Here is a 21,786-nt window from a genome sequence, read left to right as displayed (position 1 = left end):
CACACACACACACACACACACACACACACACACACACACACACACACACCTATTTCTTGGCTTTATTCTGCTGGTACTACCTTCTAGTCTGATGCTTTCCAAACTTGCCTCGTCGTAAGAATTAAGTAGAGAATTTGTTAAAAAGGCATTTTCCAAGCCCTCCTCCCTACTCATTTGTTCATGGTGGGGGAGAACGTGGGTGGTGAGGTGCAGGAATCAGGTGATTCTCATCGAAGGCAACGTTGGGGAAGGACTGACTTAGCTTATTGTGTCCCCTTCTCTTAGGTGAGGAAGCTCAGGTACAAAGAAGTTAAATCAGTTACGTCTCTCGGATCACTTCTGTGCTTTTTCTGTTTCTAAAATATGCACTTTACTTTTGACACTGCACAAGATGAGATTACAAGTATAAATAGCTATCTGTCATAAGTCAAAAAATTACATTTCTTGGTTGTGGCACTCATGCACTGGTGTAAGTGAACCCAGGTACTCTGAAATGACTCCATCTAAGCTCTTAAATAGTGAAGCAAGTCTGTAATCAAGATTTTCATCTGTAATATTTTTGGTGGCTAAGAATGAAACACATTTCCTGTTAAAGTGTTCTCTATAAAGCCTTGTACACTAGAGATTTATATCCAGTAACATATTTTTTTTTATTTCCAGAAGTGCTTTGGTTGGTTGGAAAATTGCACTTTACTTTGTATTACATAAAAGGTATGCGCAATGCTGGTGAACTTCAATATTAAGTGAAGCTTTTTCCTTCAGGCAACACTGCAGGATTTGGAACAGAGGCGCCCCCAGTTGGAAGAACTCATTACCGCCGCCCAGAATTTGAAAAACAAGACCAGCAATCAAGAGGCTAGAACCATCATTACCGATCGAAGTAAGTCTTTTAACAAGCGTGGGCAACTTACGATGTATGAAAAAGTTTCAGTAATGACTTGGAAGTCGATTTGCCTCTGTTGCATTCATCAAAATAGTGCCAAACGGTTGTAAGTTATACCTCTTGTGCTAAGATTTTTCATTTCATAGTGTTGTCTTTCAATAACTGAACACAATTCCATGGAATCGAGGAAATAAATTTTTCATGAATCCAGGCTTATGTAGATGCGAAGCATGGAGTGGTGGGCGTGGTGAGCATGGTGTGACAGAACGTTTGCTCCTTGGTTGTCATCTCTCTGGGCTAGCATCCATGGCGATGTCAGTCTCTCCCTTGTATTCTTGGTCGTTGGTCCAAGCAGGCAGTTGCTTCCTGGACTGTCATTCGTTCCCTTCTGCGGTGGCACTCTCATATCTGGACACCCCCCTGTTACTGTGATCCTCTCACTGTGTAACAGCAGAAATCATTGTACCGTTCCTCCTGCCATGCCGGGACGGGCGAGAGCCTTGGGAGGTTGTTTAAGGCCCATCTGCCTAGACATTGCCTGGACTCTTCTTTATACATAGGGATTCGGAGTGCCTGTGCATGGGGTCTGGAAGTGTAGAGGAAGCAGAAGGGAAAACTATTCTCCTTCTGTTACCCTCAGAGGCTCTCCTCAGGAATGAGGCCCAGTTCACCTCTGCTATCTGATTCTCTTGGATCTCCCTGGATTTCTTTCCTTCACTCTCCCTACCTCCCCTCCAGGGACACACATCCATAGTGATTTTTTTTTTTTAATTTTTTTTTTCAACGTTTATTTATTTTTGGGACAGAGAGAGACAGAGCATGAACGGGCGAGGGGCAGAGAGAGAGGGAGACACAGAATCGGAAGCAGGCTCCAGGCTCTGAGCCATCAGCCCAGAGCCTGACGCGGGGCTCGAACTCACGGACCGCGAGATCGTGACCTGGCTGAAGTCGGACGCTTAACCAACTGCGCCACCCAGGCGCCCCCATCTGACCTAATTTTTAACATAACCATCTACACTGCTCTCTTTTTTTTTTTTTTCCAACGTTTTTATTTATTTTTGGGACAGAGAGAGACAGAGCATGAACGGGGGAGGGGCAGAGAGAGAGAGGGAGACACAGAATCGGAAACAGGCTCCAGGCTCCGAGCCATCAGCCCAGAGCCCGACGCGGGGCTCGAACTCCCGGACGGTGAGATCGTGACCTGGTGGAAGTCGGACGCTTAACCGACTGCGCCACCCAGGCGCCCCGTGATTTTTTTTTTTTTTAAATTTCCCGTGTAATGCCCCTTTCCTCCCTTCCCATAACCAGCGGGATTTTTTTCTAGTGTACGAGTAGGGAAATCCTTCATTTCATCACCTTTTCTTTTTCCTTCCAAATCTTTCGTCTTTTACCAGGCATTAGGCTTTTGAAACTCAAAACCAAGAGTCTTCAGAATTTACATTCTGTTGGATTAGTACTTGCCTAAGTCACCAGTATAAAAGGTTAATATTTGAAAAATATTATTGGTCATACTTGTATGCATTAGTAAACACTTAGTGATAATAGCTATTATTTATTGAGTTCCTCTTAGGTATCAGATAGTAGGTCTTCTATAGTGTGTGTGTGTGTGTGTGTGTGTGTGTGTGTGTGTGTGTATAAAGTCTTTATAAAATCTTGTCAGCTAAATTTCCTAATCCCTCATTTTATAGATGAGGAAACAGTTTCTGAGAAAGGTTAATCAAACTGCTCGAGTTTACAACATGAGCCAAGACCAGAGCTTGGAATTTGCCAATGTTTCTTTCTGGCTTGAAAGTCTGTGTTTCTTCTGGAATGTTTACCCTGTTTCATCCTGTTTTATTGTTTTTGTTAATGACCTTAATCACTAGGACTAGGATTAAATACTTTTTTGGTCTGCAGTTATGTATGTTTTGATTCACTTCCTCAAGACCTTTCCTCTTTCACCTGTTGTGATCCTTAATTAAAATAGACTTTTTTGATTTTGAAATTTTAACTCTTTATTGTTGCTCAATGTATTTGAATATATGCTAATGTATTAGTTGAGTAGCACTAGCCACTCTAATAGGTAAGATCCCAAAGCTTGGTGGCTTACCATAGAAGTTTACTTTTTTCTGGTGCAGTCGAAAATAAGCAGCTTTCTGTGACGTCATTCAGGGACCCAAACCCCATCCGTCTTTTGTGTCCAGAACATCAGAGTCCTCTGCACTTAATGGGCAGATGAGGAATAAGCATTGTTCGTTGAAATTTACTAGGAGGCAGGACTGGAAGTGGTACACGTGAATTCTGGTCAGAGCCTATTGGCTGGAACGCATCACATGACCACACCTCGTGGCAAGGTAAGCTGCAAAATATTGGTTCAGCGTTGAGCCCAGGGAGGAGAGAAACTAGTTGGTAAGAAACTCATCATTCGTTTCCGTAGCTAATTTGGACAGGAAGAATACACTTAAGCTGTAGAGTTCTGTGTAAGGTATAGAACGCCACTTGTATAACGAGCAAGGCAAGAACAAAATTGCCTTATAACGATCAACATAGATCGCTCTTTGACTGATGTGGTAGGATGTTCCTCACTCAGTCTGGAACCGTGAGGCTTATCTCCATCAGGTTGCAACATACTGGTCCAAAAGAATGAATCTTAGTGAGTGATTTGTTAAGCGATCTGTTTCTTGCCTGAGAAATATGGAAATTTGGTAAAAATGTTTATGCAAATCTGAACATACCATATAGAAAGTCGTTTGTCATTTCACTAATGAGAAACAACTTCTATTTTTTCCCCTAAGAGGAAAATAACACTAATTTATTTTACACTACCCATTCAACATTGTCTAAACATTTTCCATTATCTCTTGCAATCTTTTTTTGATATCGTATTGACTTTTTTTTTTCATGATGCAGATTAAAATTGAGTGACCAGAGGGCAAGTTTTTATCTCTCTGCTAATATCCAGTAATTTGAACTGTTCTGTTTTTCTAAGCTTTTGTCTTTTGGGAATGAATACCTTTATGAATTATGAATATTTGTAGTACAGTGGAAAGATTCCAATCCACATGGTCCAAAAAAAAAATTTTTTTTTCTTAAAAGCCAAGTGTCTTTTGAGACATGTCATGTTGCTTATTAAGAGCCTAAGCCAGAATCTTAGTTCCAAATATGCCTGGAGCCTCTAATGCCGCCACCGAGATAATTCTGACAAGATATGTTTATCTAAACAATGTCGTTTGCAGCCCTGCTCTGCTACAGTTTATCTCTCCATTTGAAATCTATGACATGGGATGGAGATTCAATACTCATAAAGTTTCAGTCGTGTTCAAAATAGAATTTTCCTTAGTATAGATTTGGCTTTCAGGGAAAGAGCAGAAATAAAATACTTGCTCATAAAATTGTATTTTCTTATTGGAAGATTTCAGGATTCCTTTTTTATTGCCCTGAAACTCCTAGAAATACTTAAAAAGGAATCAGCTAAATAAAGAAAAATATTCGGTAAGAGTATAATGCTGTATTGAAACATTTTTCCTTCCTTGGTAAATCCCAGTTCATAACTTTGAACAGTTGGGGAAATCTGTATATATTTATTGCATTCTATCAAGAGAAAAGTCCAATTCGAAGCAATTCCTCTCTACCAGTAATATCCAAGCTAAAATCTCAAGTAATTGGGTCTGCAAAATACCAGCATGTTTCACCGTATAAAACGATTTCTATGGTATCTGTTGTTTTTCAGGTGATTATATCTATGGAAATCATGTTGTAATGATCTAGGTGAGAGAAAAAAATTTCATTCTCCGTGCATTCAAATAAGAAATTCTCCGTGCTATTTCTGGTGTTCAAACTACTCATTTTCCCTCCGTTCTTTGGTTGCTGAACGTGTCAGGCATCCCTGGTCATTTTCTCCTGCAAAAGGGCTAGGTCAGGGGACCAAAACCAGCTAAGATTGGTATGATCTGAAATTGCTTCCTGGGAGGCTTCTGAATTGTGCAAAACACTTGTTCATGCCCATTACTACTGCAGATCATAATACCCTAATACCTTACACAGCAGTGAGGAAGGTACGGAAAGAAAGAATTTTAGAACCTTGCTTCTGTAGCTTCTCCCACCATAACTGCCCACTGTTACCGTTTTAAAGATCTTTAACAAGAGCACATAAAGGTTTTGAGGGCAAGCTGCCTGGGCTGGCCCCTTAGTAGCTTTGTGACCCTGAACAAACAAGTCATCTCAGTAAACTTTCTGATCTCCGTCACCTCCTCTATGAAAGAAGATTACTTGCATCTACCTCCTGGTTGGGAGAATTGGATGAGATAATACAAAAGGAGCGCTTAGATCCCAGCCACAGTAAGAACTCAGTACATATTAGCTCTTGTTATTTTAATTATAATCTAATTGGGTGGTTTGCATGCTTAATGAGAAAGCATTTAATCAGGTCTCCGGTAGCTGCCTGGTTTTTAGACCACAAAGAAGAAAAGAGAGAGAGAAGTTCAAAACAACTAAAAGGAGAAGGTTGCTTTGGAAAACATGGAATAAGATACATACGTAGAATTAAACAAATACATGAGTCATACTACAAAGAGCAAGGCAATTCGTGTAAGGTATTTTATTTTCAATATTTACTATGACCTTAGGAGGGTAGATACTATTATGCCCATTTTAGAGATTGGAAAACTGAAGCTCAAAGAGCTTAAGTAATGTGCCTACAGTTGTAGTAAGATATCAAGCAAGGGACTAGGATTCTAACTTATGTATATATGACTCCAAAGCCCAAGGAACATCAGATGAAAAGGGTTAGTCAAAAAACAAAATAAACAAGAGTCTCTGGGAACTGATAATATAAGGAGTAGCCGCGGTTCACTGTAATCTGGATATAATTTTTACTGCTCCCATTTCTATTGTAGTCTTGTATGCATTTCATTGTGTAATTATAGGACTCTCTTGCACACGTTGGAAATGTAGAGAATAGCGAACCTCCATAATCTACTAGCTGCACAACCTTGGCCAAGTGGAGTCCCTTCTTAAGCCATGGTTTCCTCATCTGTCATGTGGGACCAATAAATAATACTTTAGCTGGTACGGTGATTATGAAGATAAAATTAGGTGATGTTTCTACCGTGAAGACCTCACATACAGAAGATGCTCTCTGAATGGTGTGTACCATCATGGAGAGATGAATTTGGTGCAGAGGAACCGGAGATGAGAGCATATCAAGAGGGGTGGGGGCTTAATATATGGCTGCTGATCAGCTAAACCAGGGAAGGGACTTCTGAAACAGAAGGCCAAATCTTAAGAGAGAATTATCTCCTTAAATTTTTTTTTCAGCTAAGGCTTTTTCAAACCAGTCTGGAATTCTTTGAGAAATTTGGTGACATCGTATAAATTTTGAGAAATGAGTTCATATCGTGTTGCTTAAAGAGCTGGTATACAGGGCTGTAGAAGGGAGAATGTTCTGCTGCATGAGAATAAAAATACTCTCACAGGATTTTTGAACTAACTGACAGTTTTATAGCAGCTTTGTCAACCTATCATTCATTGCTGCAACCAAATGTATGAAATCCTTCATGGTGAAATAAAAAGACTTTGTTGTTCTCCACGTTTTTATGAAATCTCTATGGCTAATGAAATGCCAGCCAATATCTTCCTCTCAGGTATTGTCTATTAGAGAGGTGCTTATTTTAGAAGAAGTGGAGTCAACCATATAAATTTCTAATTTTGACATCTAGCACCTGCTGTCAACCTGTTATAACTACAAGCGGCTCTCAAAATTTACATCCACCAGGATGCCGCTGGCAACCGAAGAGTTCAGTTCAGTTCAGTAAATATTTGAATGCTTACTCTGTGCTAGTTAATGTCAGATGTGATGGTTGGGATAGAGGGAAAAATAAGATTCAGCCTTTGTCTTGAAAGAGCTTACAGTCAAATGTGGGTATTTGGACAAGTCTATTGGGGCAAGGCAGTCCAGGATAAGTACTTGAGCAGAGCCGTGTTCCCCAATCTTGAGAGAGAGCAAGAGGAGGGAAGATTGGATCTGAATGAAGGGGTTTGGGAATGCTTCTAGGAGGAGGTCACATTTGATCTGGTGGTGAATGGGATTTTGAAAAGCAGAAGGAGGCTGGGAGAGGAAGGGCATTTGAGGCAAGGACGAGAGAGGAATACATAATTAGACTTAAGTTAGCAATGGGGTGACAGATGAACTCGTAGAAGTGGGAGTGTGTGTGTGAGTATGTTGTGGAGGATACAGGAGTAAAAGCAGTCAGAGAGGCAAGGTAGGTGGCGAGAGAGCCCAAGCTAGAGCAGTGGCAGTAGAGTGGAAAGAATGCACTGAATTGAGACATGCGGTGGAGCAAGTATTGACAAGATTTGGACATTGACTGGAGGTGTGGAATCTAAGAGTTTGCCTCTGAAGATTTTGAGATTCTGTGCTTTGGAAGATGGTAATATAACCGGAGGCAGACTCAGGACAAGGAGTCGAATATGGGTGATAAAATAACGTGCTCAAGAGAACACAAGGAGACGTTTCAGAAGCAAAGTTACTTCTGAGCAGATTTGGAAGTTACCTGAAGTAGGTGGTGAGTTTGCACAGAGACACGGAGCCCGATGAAAAGACTAGGGAACAGTCTGGAGCTTGGCTTACGTTTAAGGAATGGAGGAAGAGGAGTTGGCGTCACACCTCCCAGTGGCTACTTACAACAGAAGCGCATTCAGACACACACACACACTGAAGACTGAGTGGATGAGTGTTACTCTGTATTTTGTTTTCTGTATCTTCTGCTGTGTCACCAGTCCGATAACACAGATTTCTTCCTGGTCCTTAGTGATACGTTGAATAAGAAAGCTGAGAGTTAAAGTTGGTTGTGTTTATGTATGTCATTTTCTGATTCACCCTTCAGCGTACCAGGAAAAAAAAAAAAATAGATGACCATTTGCCCTCTAGGTTTATATGAGCCATTTTGCTTTTTATTTTGTATGTATAAGTTATGTTCCAAATACTTCACAGAAGTAAGATTAGAGAGGTAATAAAAACCAACTTCCTTAGAAATTTTAATAAGAATTGAACCCAACAAACTTTGTACCAAATGAATTTGGAGGCACAAACATAAACGCTAGAGTGTCCCACCTGATTTTAGCAAAATAGGATGGTTCAAGTTCTTCAACAAAACATTATGTGATGAAGTCCTTCCTGTTGAATGCCTAACTAGATTAAAATATCATATTTTCCTTCTGTCCTTGGAAATATATTGTTTGCTCATCGATCCCTGTGTTTGTTCATCATCTGAAGACTCAGTCTGAGATTTCACCTAAGATCTCCCCTATATGATCAATTTCACCATCATTACTGGAGTCTAGAATGATGATTTCTGTCCGCTCGCATTTATCTTCCTTCATGTCTCATAATCATAAGTATCTTCTTCTGTCAATTTTCTTGTCTTTGACATTATGGGAGTAAAATGAAAAGTGCTACGTACGTTCTCAACTCTGTTCAACGACAGCTAACAGCAGACTCCAAAGATGGTGTCCCCAATCCTATTTTATACCTTCTTGAAAGAAGATGCACTATTTTGGCCAGTGTAATAAGAAACCTAAAGGTTGAAGATTTACTTCACTATTGTATCATCCTTCTAGATAATTCCATCATGCTTTCACTTACAGATCTTTTTAGCCTATTTAGGAATAACTTATGAGTGGTGATAAAATAGCAGAATGTTTCCCAATATAGGAAAAATAAGATTACTAAGACTACGCAATGTATCTTAGACTTATGAAAGGCTTCAGTGGACCCACATGGTAAATAAAATGAATTTGATTTTATTTAAAGAATAAGTAAAATATCCCTTTGTTTTTTGGTAGACCACTAGGAAAGAATAAAAGTCAAAAAATATCAATTTTTACAAATAGTAAGAACTTCTTAAAAAATAAACTCAAAATATATATTTGGGTGCAGTGGACCTTGATGGTGTACCAAGGATTAAACAAAATATATTTTGCTCAATCCCACTACAAAAATAAAAGTTTTACTACATGTATTATTATGAGTATTATTTTGTTATAATATTAATCTTCTCTTCCAGTGTCATTATTCACTAGGAACGAGTTTATTAGCGTTCTCCAGAGAACCCTGTATATATGTATATGTGTATGTACACATACATCTATATTTAGTATATTAATGACATTATAAATTATTTATAATTAACTTATATGTGTATAGAGAGAGAGACAGAGACAGAGACAGAGATTTTCAAGAATTCGTCCCTGAGACTGTGGGGCCTGCAAGGTTGAGATTTTTAGAGCAGGTCAGGAGGATAGATGCTCAAAGAAGACTTAATACTGCAGTCTTGAGTCCAAAGGCAGTCTGGAGTCAGAATTCCTTCCTCTTCTGGGGACCTCAGTCTTTTCTCTTAAGGTCTTCAACTGATTGGATGAGGCTCACCCATATTATGGGGGCTAATCTGCTTTAATTACAGTCTACTGATTTCAATTCTGTAAAAAATACCCCTCAGGGGGCCTGGGTGGCTCTGTCAGTTAAGCATCTGACTTCAGCTCAGGTCAGGATATCACGGTACGTGGGTTCAAACCCTGCATGGGTGCAGAGCCCTCTTCGGATACCTCTGTCCTCCCCGTCTGTCCGCCCCTCCCCTGCTCATACACTCTCTCTCTCTCTTTCTCTCAAAAATAAACATTTAAAAAAATGAGATAAATAAATAAAATAAAATAATGAAAAATACCCCTCTACAGCAATATCTACACTGGTGCTTAAACAACTGGGTGTCATTGTCTAGCCAGTTTAATACATAAAATTAACCATCACACGGTGCTTCATAGTGCCATGTGTTTCTTCACATGTAAGTGTCATGATTTCTTTAACTTTCATTTGCATCCAAGTAATAGGGTATCTGGAAATATGCATTCCATTTACAAATGATCTGTAACCTCTTAAAGAATTTCAGAGCTCTGTCAGAGTAATTATAACTTAAAAATATACCTATAAAAAGCAAATATGTATGTTTTTCCTTATACACTTTTACTTACGTTGTGTCAAATTAATACTAAACTTATTGAGGAGGGCACCTTTTGGGATGAGCACTGGGTGTTGTATGGAAACCAATTTGACAATAAATTTCATATATTGAAAAAAAATTAATACTAAACATCTGTCCTAAAATAATTCTGCTTTGATGTACCTATTCTTTAATTCTGGAAGAGGATTAGTATCAGAACATATTTGAACAGGATTTAAAATCCAAATTAGCAGTCATAATTGTCTTCAGTTATTAATCTCTCATGTGAACGTGTAATAGGAATAATAAATATATTTTATTTAAAGTGATGTAGCCACAATTATGAACATAAATACCATTTTCTAAGTGCTTATTTTTTCATTATGTTTCCTTTTAAGGTGAAAGGTTTGGGTTAGCACGTGTTCTACTCATCCACTTTGAACTAAACATAATGAACATAACTATTAAATAAGTAAACCAGTGAGTGAAAATGGATTTTTTTTTTTGTATGATTGAATAAAGGTAATGATGAGTACACGTAATACAAAGAATCTCACACTCAGACAATGTGGGCAGGTAAGACAAATACAAAACAGAAAGAGATGTGCCCACAGGAGAAATTGTAGTTTTTCACAGGCTAACATTTTTATCTTACGGCCTCGTGGGGCGTTGGAATTAAAGACCTGAATTTCTATTATATTTTTGTACCTCTGGGTATAGAGAGGAATATTCCTCCTTTGTGATATCACGCAGGTTAGATGGAGCTAAGCCAAAGGTTGGATATGGCATACACAGCTCCTAAAAGACTCTCTCAGCTCTCCTCAGGTGTTGGGAAAGTGTAGGAATTCTTTTAGATCTACTTGGGTTTTTTTTCTGTACCCAGATTTTCTCATTAATAATTTGAATCAACATAACACATTGCTTGCAACTGGTCTTTATTCTGTTGTACCTGCCTTAAGGGAAGCATGTGTGAAGTCAGCAGAAAGGATTAATAGATTGTGACCTTTCCGCATCCAAAGGGGAGAGCTGGGCTCCTTCTGCTTTAGTCAAGAAAAGGAGTTTGCAGTTACATATCACTGCAAAACAAATCACCCCAAAACGTAGTTGCCTAGAACAGTAATCATCACGTATTACCTCTCACAGGTTCTGTCGGTCAGGGGATCATGAGCATGTAGTTTGAGTGATTCCATCTTGGAGTTTCTCACGAGGCTGTGTTCAGTAGCCAAATGGAGGTGCAGTCATATGGACGCTTGATGGGGGCCGGAGGACCTACTCTCAAGGTGGCTCACTCTTATGGTTTGTGAGGTGCTGCTGTCTAGTTGGTTCCTCTCTACCCAAGCTCCTCCGTGGGGCTGCTTGAGTGCCCCTGTGACTTTGTGGCTGGCTTCCCCCAGGAGTCAACCATGAGTACAAGGTACCAGCAGCAGTGCCTTTTTTGACCCCGCCTTAGTATTTGTCCTTTTACTTCTTCTGTAAATTATTTGCCACACCGTTTGGCCCCCGATGCAATGAGGTGGGAGGAGGAAGGACTCCAGAAGGTCATGAATGCCAGGAGGTGAAGGAGAATGGGGCCACTGTGGAGATGACTACTACCGGACTTAACAAGCCTTCAAAGGAAAGTTTTCAGACTTTTGACCCTCTGTTGTTTTAACTTTCTCCGTCAGACAACCCAGCAGATGTCAGTGCTGCTATTCCCGTGAAAAGTGACAGACCACTTGTGTGGGCCCTTGATTATGCATGTGCATGTTGAAAGGAAAAAGAGCCCCCCCCCCCGAGACTTTTTCTGTGGCGACCGGACGTGTGGATAATTCTCTCAGCCTGGCTCCACACGAAGAGTATGGGTTTTGAAAAGAAAAGAAAGCTTTTGGGTTTGGGAGGCCTAACAGAAAGAGTGAGGCAGCTGGCTGGTTATGGGATAATAGTGACAATGATGATGACAATGGTGATTGTTACTTTTATGTTAGGAAGACAAACACGTTAGCGTGTCTTTCCCTCATCTCATCCTTAGCATAATGCGACGCTAAAAGCAGGGCATCTAAAATGAGAAGAGGTGGTTTAAATCCTGATTTTGCCCTTTAATGACAGTGGAACCCTTAGCAAATTATTGAATCTCTCTCACCCTTTATTTCTTCATCTGTAACATTGGGCTGCTGATGCCTTCCATTCCAGATTGCTGTTAGGATTCAAAAGAATGACGTATGGAATGGCCCTTTTCAAAGGGCAAATCACTGCGTAGATATCAATATCTTAAACATCTTGTGCCTTTGTAACGAAATGCCATAGACTTGGTGGCTTAAACAATAGATGTTTGTTTATTTCTCCAAGTTCTGGAGGCCAGGAAGTCTAAGACCGAGGTGCCAGCCTTGGTGCCAGCTTACTTGGTGATCTGGTGAGAGCCTTCTTCCTGCCTTACAGAGGGCTACCTTCTAACTGTGTCCACATGCTGCAGAGAGAAAAGATCTGCTCTCTCCCTCTCACGAGAGCCCTAATGCCATCAGGAGACCTCACCCTCATGATCTCATCTAAAGTTAACTACTTCCTAAAGGCCCCATCTCCAAATACCATCACAATGGAGGGTAGGGCTTCAACTTGTGAATTTGGGATGGGGGACACATTATCAGCTCTCCTCCTTATTAAGAGCTCTACCAGGTGTTCTAGGTTGTTGACATTTGTTGACCACCAGGGTAAGAGTTTCTCATGTGTAGAAAATGGATACATGGAGACTGGGAAACGTTCTTATGTCTATACCCAGAATTTTTGTGCTTGTTCAAGAAATTCATCGCCACTGAGTGTTCTCTTAAATCCCGGTCTAGGAATTTAGAAAAACTAGGCTCTCCCTCAAGATTTCCTGAATGAATGGATCAATGAATGAATGAGTGAAGTGCTTTATGGTATTTTCTTCAGTGTTAAGATAAAACAAAAATATTTATGCAGAATGTTCTATTTTTCGTGTTTCCAGCTACTGCATAGTCCGGTTTATTGCCATCTGTACGTCTAACCGTGGGTCACAGGAATAAAGCCATTGAGAGCCTCCTATAAAGTCCATAAGGCGGTGATAGAAACAATAAACTTGACCGTTGGCATCTGATTTTTCTTTTATACAAGAGTGATAGAACCGCCGCCTTGGGCCACGGCTAGCTTTCAGGAAAACACAATTGGTGGACCGAAGGAAAGGTGTAGCGTCCTCTAGCAGCCTGATTTAATTTGTTATCAGAAAAATGTATGCTACACAGCACAATGTTTAAAATAGAAAGTTGGGTCCCAAATGCACAGAGTAAGAATGAGTGAAAAACACCTTTCTCTATAATTAAACAGAACACTGTGCCATGAATCGATAAAATCCAGTCAACCTGAAAATGTGAACATCAAGTGTAATTGTGCAGAAAGATAAGGCCATATGAACAACATAGGAATGTATAGGCTCCTGTGGTCCTTTTCCTTTTTTATTTTGGAGAAGAATGGGGAGAGAGCATGAGCAGGGGAGAGGGAGAGAGAGAGGGAGAGAGGGAATCCAAGTAGATTCCACACTCAGCATGGAGCCCAACACAGGACTCAATCCCACAACTGTGGCATCATGACCTGAGCCCAAATCAAGACTCCGACGCCCAACCGACTGAGCCACCCAGGCGCCCCTCGTATTGGCCTTTTGAAACAGTGGCACTTTACTTGTTCCTCAGTAAGGATTTAGTTTTGTCTTAGCCATTGTAGGAACTGCTAAAAGGGGAAGGCTCAGTCCCGTCAGACTCTAAAATGGGGGATTTCTCCTGATGATTATCAGTACTTGTAAACTTCTTGGAGTTTTAGCACATCAGGTTATGTGTCTGTGATTGTAGGGTACGATGCCAAACAAAGCATATATGCACCTAGGGGGCATGGTACCATAGGGGGTACATATCATTAAATGGAACAGGATTCATTTTTTTCTTAGCATGTGGCAGGGAGCTTCAATGCTCAGGTTCCCCTCTCCGCAGCTGGGTGTTTCGGTAATGGAAAACATGTCCCAGAGAACTCCAGAATCTACGAAACATTTCAGACAGTACGGAGGTGTCAAAATTTTTACTGACGGTATTTGGCAAAGTCAGATGTTACTCAGATTCTAAAATATCTCATCTTATAAATAGTGATATTGTATATCTGTGTTCCGTTTTACATAAATTGGACCAAGAACTCTAAAACATATGTGAGTTGATTTGATATCCACAACATTGCCTAGAGTAGGTATTGTCCTCACTCGATAAGTGACGGAACCGAGGATCGCGGTTTGTAATACCTTTCTCAAGGTCACACAGATAGCACAGGGAAAAGCCAGGGTTTAACCCGTGTTCTGATTCTTAAAAAGGGTGTTAGATGGCTCTTCTTTCCCCAAACCTACACTGAAAGGAGACAACACTTGCGAGTTAGTTATTGAAAGTTTATATACACATATATACATGTACACATTTATATGCATATTTATGTCTTATGTACTCATATGTGTATATATTTACACATAAATGTTATATATACTACTGACATATGTCTGTATCAATTATTTATGAACTTATGATATTTCCGTTAAAATATATCAGGTATCTAATGAATCATGGAACTCAAAATCCTCCTAGGGATTCATTTTTATGCCTTAAGCAAAGTCACTGAAAAAAAAAAAAGCCAACACAGCTTGAAAAAAAGCAAAAACAAAAAAAAATTCACCTGAAGAGATTAATAAAATGCCCTGCTGAAAAAGCAAACAAAACCCAAACAAAACCCACAGTAAATACACCCAGGTTTTGGAACGGTGAGTGATAGTTCAGTTTTAAGAGATTGAGAGTCTTTTTAGTACACTCTCTTATGAGCAGAAGAGATTTAAAAAGCACCTTGGTCTGATTCCAGTTCACATACCTCATCCTTGCAGAAAATGTACTAGGCCATTTGAAATGTTCTTCTCTTCGTTTTTGGAGGCTCAGCTGATTTGAGCAAAATGGAAATGAAATGTAAATAGAGAGTTCTTAATCTTCAGAAGCTCAAGTCCCCCCCTCTAATCTTTAAAGTAGAAATTTGGATTAGGATTCTCTTTATCTTTTTTTTTTGTTTTTAATGAAAATTTCTTTTTCCTTTTATCATGATGTCTGTTGAAAAGGTTCAGAGAACTCAAATCAGGAAGTCATGTTGTAACTTAAGACAAAATAGGAATGTGAAGTCGTATTATATAAAGAACACAGGGGATGACTAAATTGCCTGTTGTCCCTAGGGGAAGCAGAATAAATTTCAAAATGCAGGGCGGCCGGCACAATGTGCTACGGCCATTAAAAACATTACACTCACTGGCTGTACACTTCCTTAGGTGGGTGATGAGTTGTACCTATTTTAAGACTTAAAACAACCAGAGTGCCCAGGATGGTTTGCATCAGTTGGTACCCAAATCTGGCATAGGCACTTGTAAGCTGCTTCATTTGAGCCATACTACTAATATTTTTTTTTGTTTCGATCAAATGGTATCATTTCATTATTTTTCTGTCTTGGTTCTAAGTATACACACCAAGTTGCATGGCCGTTCAAAAAGGGTTGACTTGAAATATATTTTTGACCTAGAGATTATGTGATGGGTCTTTACCATGACTATAGGAACCAGATTCCTGATTCAAAATTCCGTCCTCTAAAATAACTGGCAGATACAACTGTCTAGTTCAGGTAAAAGTTGTTGACTATGTAGGGGAGGAAAAATAATTTTCCTTCTGCCCTTCTAGGTTCTTCACTGAGACATCCCTGATAATAAAAGACAGATTAGTAGGAGAAAAACAGAAGCTTAGTAACATGTATATCTCCTGTATACATGAGAGAGAGCCAAGAAAACGGAGTAACTCCCGAAAATGACCCGAGCGCCACCTTAATGACATCTCCAGCCAAAGACAAAAGATGTTCCAGGGGGCAATTATGGGAGGTTATCTGGCAAAGGCAGTAATCAAGGGTGTGGTTTTTGCAGATTTAAGTCCTTGACTATTCCATTGATAAGAGTTACTAGAGATTTTAGAGTCAAGTACAGACAGGGAGACACCTTAACAAATGGAGATTTCTCTTACAAATGTAAATATCTCTTAGGGTGACTTCTACTTCATTTTCAAGGCTTTTCTCTGTCTGCTCTTTCTTTAAAAATCACCCATTTAAAATAATCCTTATGCCAAACAGGCATATTTCGGGGTGATATATTCTGCTCCCCTTCAACTAGAATACCAAGTTGGTTTTTAAAGATAGAATTGGCATCCTTAAGGAATTTTAAAAGGATCTCAAGAAAATGTCATAATGCTGGTTTGAAACTAAAAGTAATAAAAATTTTATTCTATTTTAGTATGCTAAAGTAATTGAACAAGTTATTTCATTTAAAAATTAGATTCAGTGCCCTGTGCTAATAACAAAAGAGCATTAAATTATGTTCATATATGATTTAGTATAATTTAATCAGAAATAGAATAAATTCATCAAGTTAGGCAGTGGTGACTATGCCAAGTTTCTTTCTCATGTAAGTAGTAGGAAATGTAAGGATCGGCCCCATCCTTTAAAGTGCCTAGATTAACAGTAGTACCTAGAAAACAGTCATTAGGTGCTTACTAAATAAGTTTTCACCTTCAAGTTTGTGGAAGCAAATTAAATATAGATTGACCCTCTTCTAAAAGAAACAGACTGATGAGACTGATGACTTTCTTTTATAAATGTATGTCTGCAAATATTTAATAAGGACCTAATTTACACAAAGAAATCAATCTGGAGTGAAAGATTATTTTACTCATTTCCCAAAAGCTGTAGCTGAATTATATTTTAAACTTGACCTAATCTTTTTACTTAACAATTTGCATTCGTATTTAAGTTACATGAAGGGCAAATACAAGTTAAAATATTGAAATTTTCATTCACACATTTATTTATCAAATTTTGATTATATACTTACAGCATGTATGGTATCAGGCTGGGAATTTTATGGTATTCCAAGGAAATAATAATGAAGTGAAGTGTTTGTTATTAAGTAGAAATAGTAAAATTATTATCATGTTCGATAGAATATAGGTATATATATGCCATAGAAAAATATAAATAGTATTTTCATAACATCCGTGCATTTATTCATTGTTCATTACTTCATTTAATTATAATTATTTGGTCACCGTCGGGTGAAAGGGATGTATGGAAGTGAATAAAATATGAATGCTTTTGTCCAAGAGCTCATAGTCCAAGGGGAGACAGATGGGTACAGATAATAACTTTGATACCGAAGCGAAACACAGATGCAAGGTACAAGCAAAGTAAAATGGAGGTTGAAAGGAGGAAGAGACTCTGCTGTGTGAGGGCAGAGACTGTTTTATTTCATCACAGATTTTTCCAGAACCTAGGCTAGCACTTGGCACAAAGAAGGTTCAGATGACGTGTTCGTGGTCTACTGAAGTCTCAGTGGAATGTATCATGGAAGTGAATCGGAAGCTGGACCTTACAGCTGAGAGAGATACGTTTCAAGTGGAAGAAATACGGGAATCAAAGAAGTAAAGGCCTTCAACACTGAAAGAGGCCTTGGAGACCATCTGGTATGGTCTTGCTTGTACTTTCTGTCTTCAGTACTAGAGCACTTTGGTCTAACGGTGTCCTAACGCACACTGTCATTTATAACCAGATAGCAAATGGGAAGTGTCTATGACTGAGGCGCTAAGTTCCTGTACACAGCAGACACCAAAGTGAGGTATGCAACAGGTATGCACATTTTGAAAGGAAATGGATAGAAAGAGATTCAGAAAATTGCGACTTGGGAAAAATTTGACGGTTCTTGGGAGAAAATGCTGCTCTGAGTGCCCCCCTTCTCCTAAGGTCCCCCACTTTCACAAGGAGAGGAGCCGACCTTCCATTTTAAGAGAGAGGAGTTTCTTTTTTTAAGTTTATTCATTTTGAGAGAAAGGGAGAAGGAGCAGAGGAGGGGCAGAGAGAACCCCAAATGGGCTCCGTGCCGACAGCACAGAACCCGACGCGGGGCTCCAACTCGTGAACCGTGAGATCTTGACCTGAGCCAAAGTCAGACGCTTAACCGGCTGAGGCACCCGGTTCCTTTAGGAACACTTGCAGGGGAACCTGGAGCAGTGTATCATCGGATTCCAAGTTCCTGAGGTGGGAATGATTCACTCCCACCAAAATAAAAAAAATTAAAAAAAAAAAACGACATTTATCTGGATTTAGGACAGCAAATGAAAGAACGCCAGTGATTGCCAAGTCTCGAAAAGCTTCATCAAACCCCTCTGGTGATCTTTAACATCAGCCAGACCCAGAAAGCAAAAATTCACATTCGAATAGCCACAGTACGTCGTCAGGTAAGACCTTCCTGCTCTCCTTCCCTCTTTTCCATCCACTCCTGTTCAACTCTGTTAGGGTGAAAAAGGGCAGCTGGTGAATGAGAGAGGAAGCTCAGCCTACCCCCTCCTCACCGTAGTAAGGGACCTGGGCCAGTTGCGGCCTCTGCCAGTTGGGGTGAAGTTGTATATGTGAATTCAGTTTGAAGGGTTAATTAATGTACTAGACTGGAAATTCTAATATTAATGTATTAAAATGACAACAGAACCTTGTATTACCTTACGGTGGCCAGAAAAGACTTGGAAGCTGCCCATATTTTCACCCAGGGGCAAAGGAAGACAGATGAAGCTGTCTTTATACTTAAATGCCATAAATCCTGATTATTCAACATACAAGCTGTACCTTTTACACCTTTTTTGAAAGGGGGAAAACAATATAAAGTGATTTGCACCGAGGGACGGCATGAAGGTAACACTCACAGTATTTTGGTTCACTTAAGATAATCAAGTATGCCTGAAATAGCTTAACTGGATAAATATAAAAATCTATATAATACCAAAGTTACCAATTAATCAAAGCCATGAATTTTTGAAAGTATGGAGTAACCTAGGAGCAGTAAGTAATATCGCTGGAACACTGCCTTCTAAGGATTACCAAAGGGGAGGGCTGGCTGTGGCAGAGCAAACCTGAGTTATAGAATAACAGATTCTAGTTAGCTATGGGCCACTAATCGCAGAGGATAATTACAACATGGCGGGTTGCAAGAACCACCCCCGCCCAAGAAACCGTGTCAGAGCTTAATTATGGCGAGTGACTTCTCTAGCCCATCAAAATGTCATGATCCAACCCACAACTGTGCGTACATTTTTTGTAACTTTCTGACTTTGAGTGTCTTTATGCTTCTCGAAGATCCATCCATATCCTCCCTTTCTTAAAAATAATTTTTCAGGGGTGTCTGGGTGGTTCAGTCGATCGAGCATCTAACTCTTGATACCGGCTCATGTCACGATCTCACGGTTCGTTGGGATCAAGCCCCGTGCCGGGCTCTGTGCTGACAGTGTGGAGCCTGCTTGGGATTCTCTCTCCCTCTGCCTCTCGCCCACTCACGTTCCTCCTTCTCTCTCTCTCTCTCTCTCTCTCTCTCAAAATAAATACACATGAAAACAAATGTAATAAAATAATAATAATCCTTCAGACAATTTGTCTTTGATAACTCTCCTGTAAATTTTAATGATACTTATATACAGACACTTGACATTCCAAAGGAATATTCTTCAACACCATGTAGATCAACACATCTTCAATTCCATTATGGGATATGTGAAGTATGTATTTTGTCCAAAGTGCATACTTTACAGTGTTCACAGTAGATCTTTACAGACGAGGAAAATGGGACCTAGAGAGGTTAAGTCAAGTAGCTAACAAGCATTCCAATTATGTTTGAGCTCCAATGAGGCTGATTACAAAATACGCATTCTTAATTCTTTCTTCTATATGCGTTTTCTATTCGAACTGTGTATTGCTATGTAAGTTTTGCACTGGGGCTCCTTTTCAGGGTCTTTTAAATACTTAAGTCACTTGTAAAATGAGTACTTTCTTCGAATGAGAAATCCATTAGGCAGAAGAAAACAACTTGGCAATAAATTTTAGGCATTATCCCCATGCCAAGTAATTATCAGAAGGCCTCATGCTTTGAGACTGCGCAAGGGTGATCTTAAGATAATGGAGTGAGGCTTGCATTGTGAACTTTCTTGATGCTCTACATCGTGATGTGCTTCATGGATTGGCTTCCGAAAAGATTTGTAAAGCATTCTGGGAAGGTTCTGCCAATTAAAAACCGGAGATTGGCTGAAGGCTTGCAGCAATTGAATTTTGAATACAGATGGTGCCAAATTGAATGTTTCCATAGCAACAGACTTTTCCTTAATAACTTTTAGATGGGAAGGGGAACATAAAAGGAAACCATCTTCCAGCAGATGTATATTCCTACAATGTGTTTTCAGATTGGTTTTGGGAGCGAATTTGTACTTAACTAGTGATTGTTTTAAGTGGATCAGAATATGACTAAATTCTCCTCAGGAAATATTTTGAGAATAACAGGAATATATCCTAGGAACCTTATAAAGACATAAAAAGGGCATGGTTTAAAAAACAAAACAGGGGCGCCTGGGTGGCTCAGTCGGTTGAGCGGCCGACTTCGCTCAGGTCATGATCTCACGGTCCGTGAGTTCGAGCCCCGCGTCAGGCTCTGGGCTGTTGGCTCAGAGCCTGGAGCCTGCTTCTGATTCTGTGTCTCCCTCTCTCTCTGCCCCTCCCCCGTTCATGCTCTGTCTCTCTCTGTCTCAAAAATAAATAAACGTTAAAAAAAAAATTTTTTTTTAAAAATAAAGGATGGTTCACTAAGTGAGAGAAGCTACCTAAACCGCCCACTTCTATTATTCTAAGTGATTTCTCAAATAGAAAGAGTTAGGTCATTTCTCTCACATGGTATCAAAGACGTGATAACAAATGCTTGCTTGCTCCCCTGGCTTTCCTTTATGATTCCATGCAACCCGGGTCTCCCCCCCGCTGCCCCCCGTCATCGCATACACAGACTTAAATTCCCCTCTTCCTCCTTCTGTTACGGGGCAGTGTAAAACTCAGGTGTGTTACAGAGATGTGAGCCAATAGTTGGAGCTTCTTACTCGCTCCACATTACTACTCCTTCCTCGCTTGATTGCACGGGGTACTCCATTACCAAAACCCTTACAAAATAACTGGGCAACGATGGGGCGCCTGGGTGGCGCAGTCGGTTAAGCATCCGATTTCAGCCAGGTCACGATCTCGCGGTCCGTGAGTTCGAGCCCCGCGTCAGGCTCTGGGCTGATGGCTCAGAGCCTGGAGCCTGCTTCCGATTCTGTGTCTCCCTCTCTCTCTGCCCCTCCCCCGTTCATGCTCTGTCTCTCTCTGTCCCAAAAATAAATAAACGTTGAAAAAAAAAATTAATTAAAAAAAAAAAAAAAACTGGGCAACGATCTCCAACTCCAGTGGCAAGGCCCGGACTCCTACCACAAGCAATTCTGCCATAATAGGGATATAAGAAGGACCTGGGAATCTGCATTTGAAGGAGTTCTCTGAAGCTCAGCCAGGTTATTTTTCCAGATGGCTGATATCATCTATCATCTCCTTTATTCCCCAATTTTAATTTCAGAAGAAAATCTTTTTTTCTGGCTTTTTCCAAATTTCTGGAAGGTTAGGACTCAGAGCCCCTCTAAACTTGTCCATGTAAAGAGAAACTTAAGGGGATGGAGAGGGAGAGAATGATAGATGAGTTACATAGATATGTACAGAAAATAGAAATAGATGTGTATACATATTAATAGTAATAGAAATCTGTTGTTTAAAACTGGAAAGAAATATGCATACTCTTAAAAATGTAATTTAGGGGCCCCTGGGTAGTTCAGTCAGTTAAGTGTCCAAATCTCGGTTTGGCTTAGGTCAAAATCTCATGGTTTTGTGGGTTCGAGCCCTACGTCGGGCTCTGCGTTGGCCTTGCAAAAAGCTTGCTTGGGATTCTCTCTCTTCCTCGCTCTCTGCCCCTCCCCCACTCGCAGTGTCTCTGTCTCTCTCAAATAAATAAACTTATTTTTA

General features: G+C 39.9%; 1 protein-coding gene across 1 annotated transcript in view; it reads left to right on the top strand.

Moving 5' to 3' along the window:
• The window catches only part of DMD (dystrophin), a 2,039,083-nt gene that overhangs the window by 1,443,193 nt on the left and 574,104 nt on the right, over window positions 1-21,786 (top strand). The window contains exon 52 of the mRNA XM_040468816.1: window positions 763-880. Within this exon, the coding sequence (XP_040324750.1) occupies window positions 763-880 (118 nt within the window). The remainder of the gene's footprint in view (window positions 1-762; window positions 881-21,786) is intronic.

Source organism: Herpailurus yagouaroundi, unplaced genomic scaffold (assembly GCF_014898765.1).
Source record: "Herpailurus yagouaroundi ecotype Mexico unplaced genomic scaffold, PumYag 67793, whole genome shotgun sequence".
NCBI lineage: Eukaryota > Metazoa > Chordata > Mammalia > Carnivora > Felidae > Herpailurus > Herpailurus yagouaroundi.
This window is presented reverse-complemented; position numbering and strand designations above follow the sequence as displayed.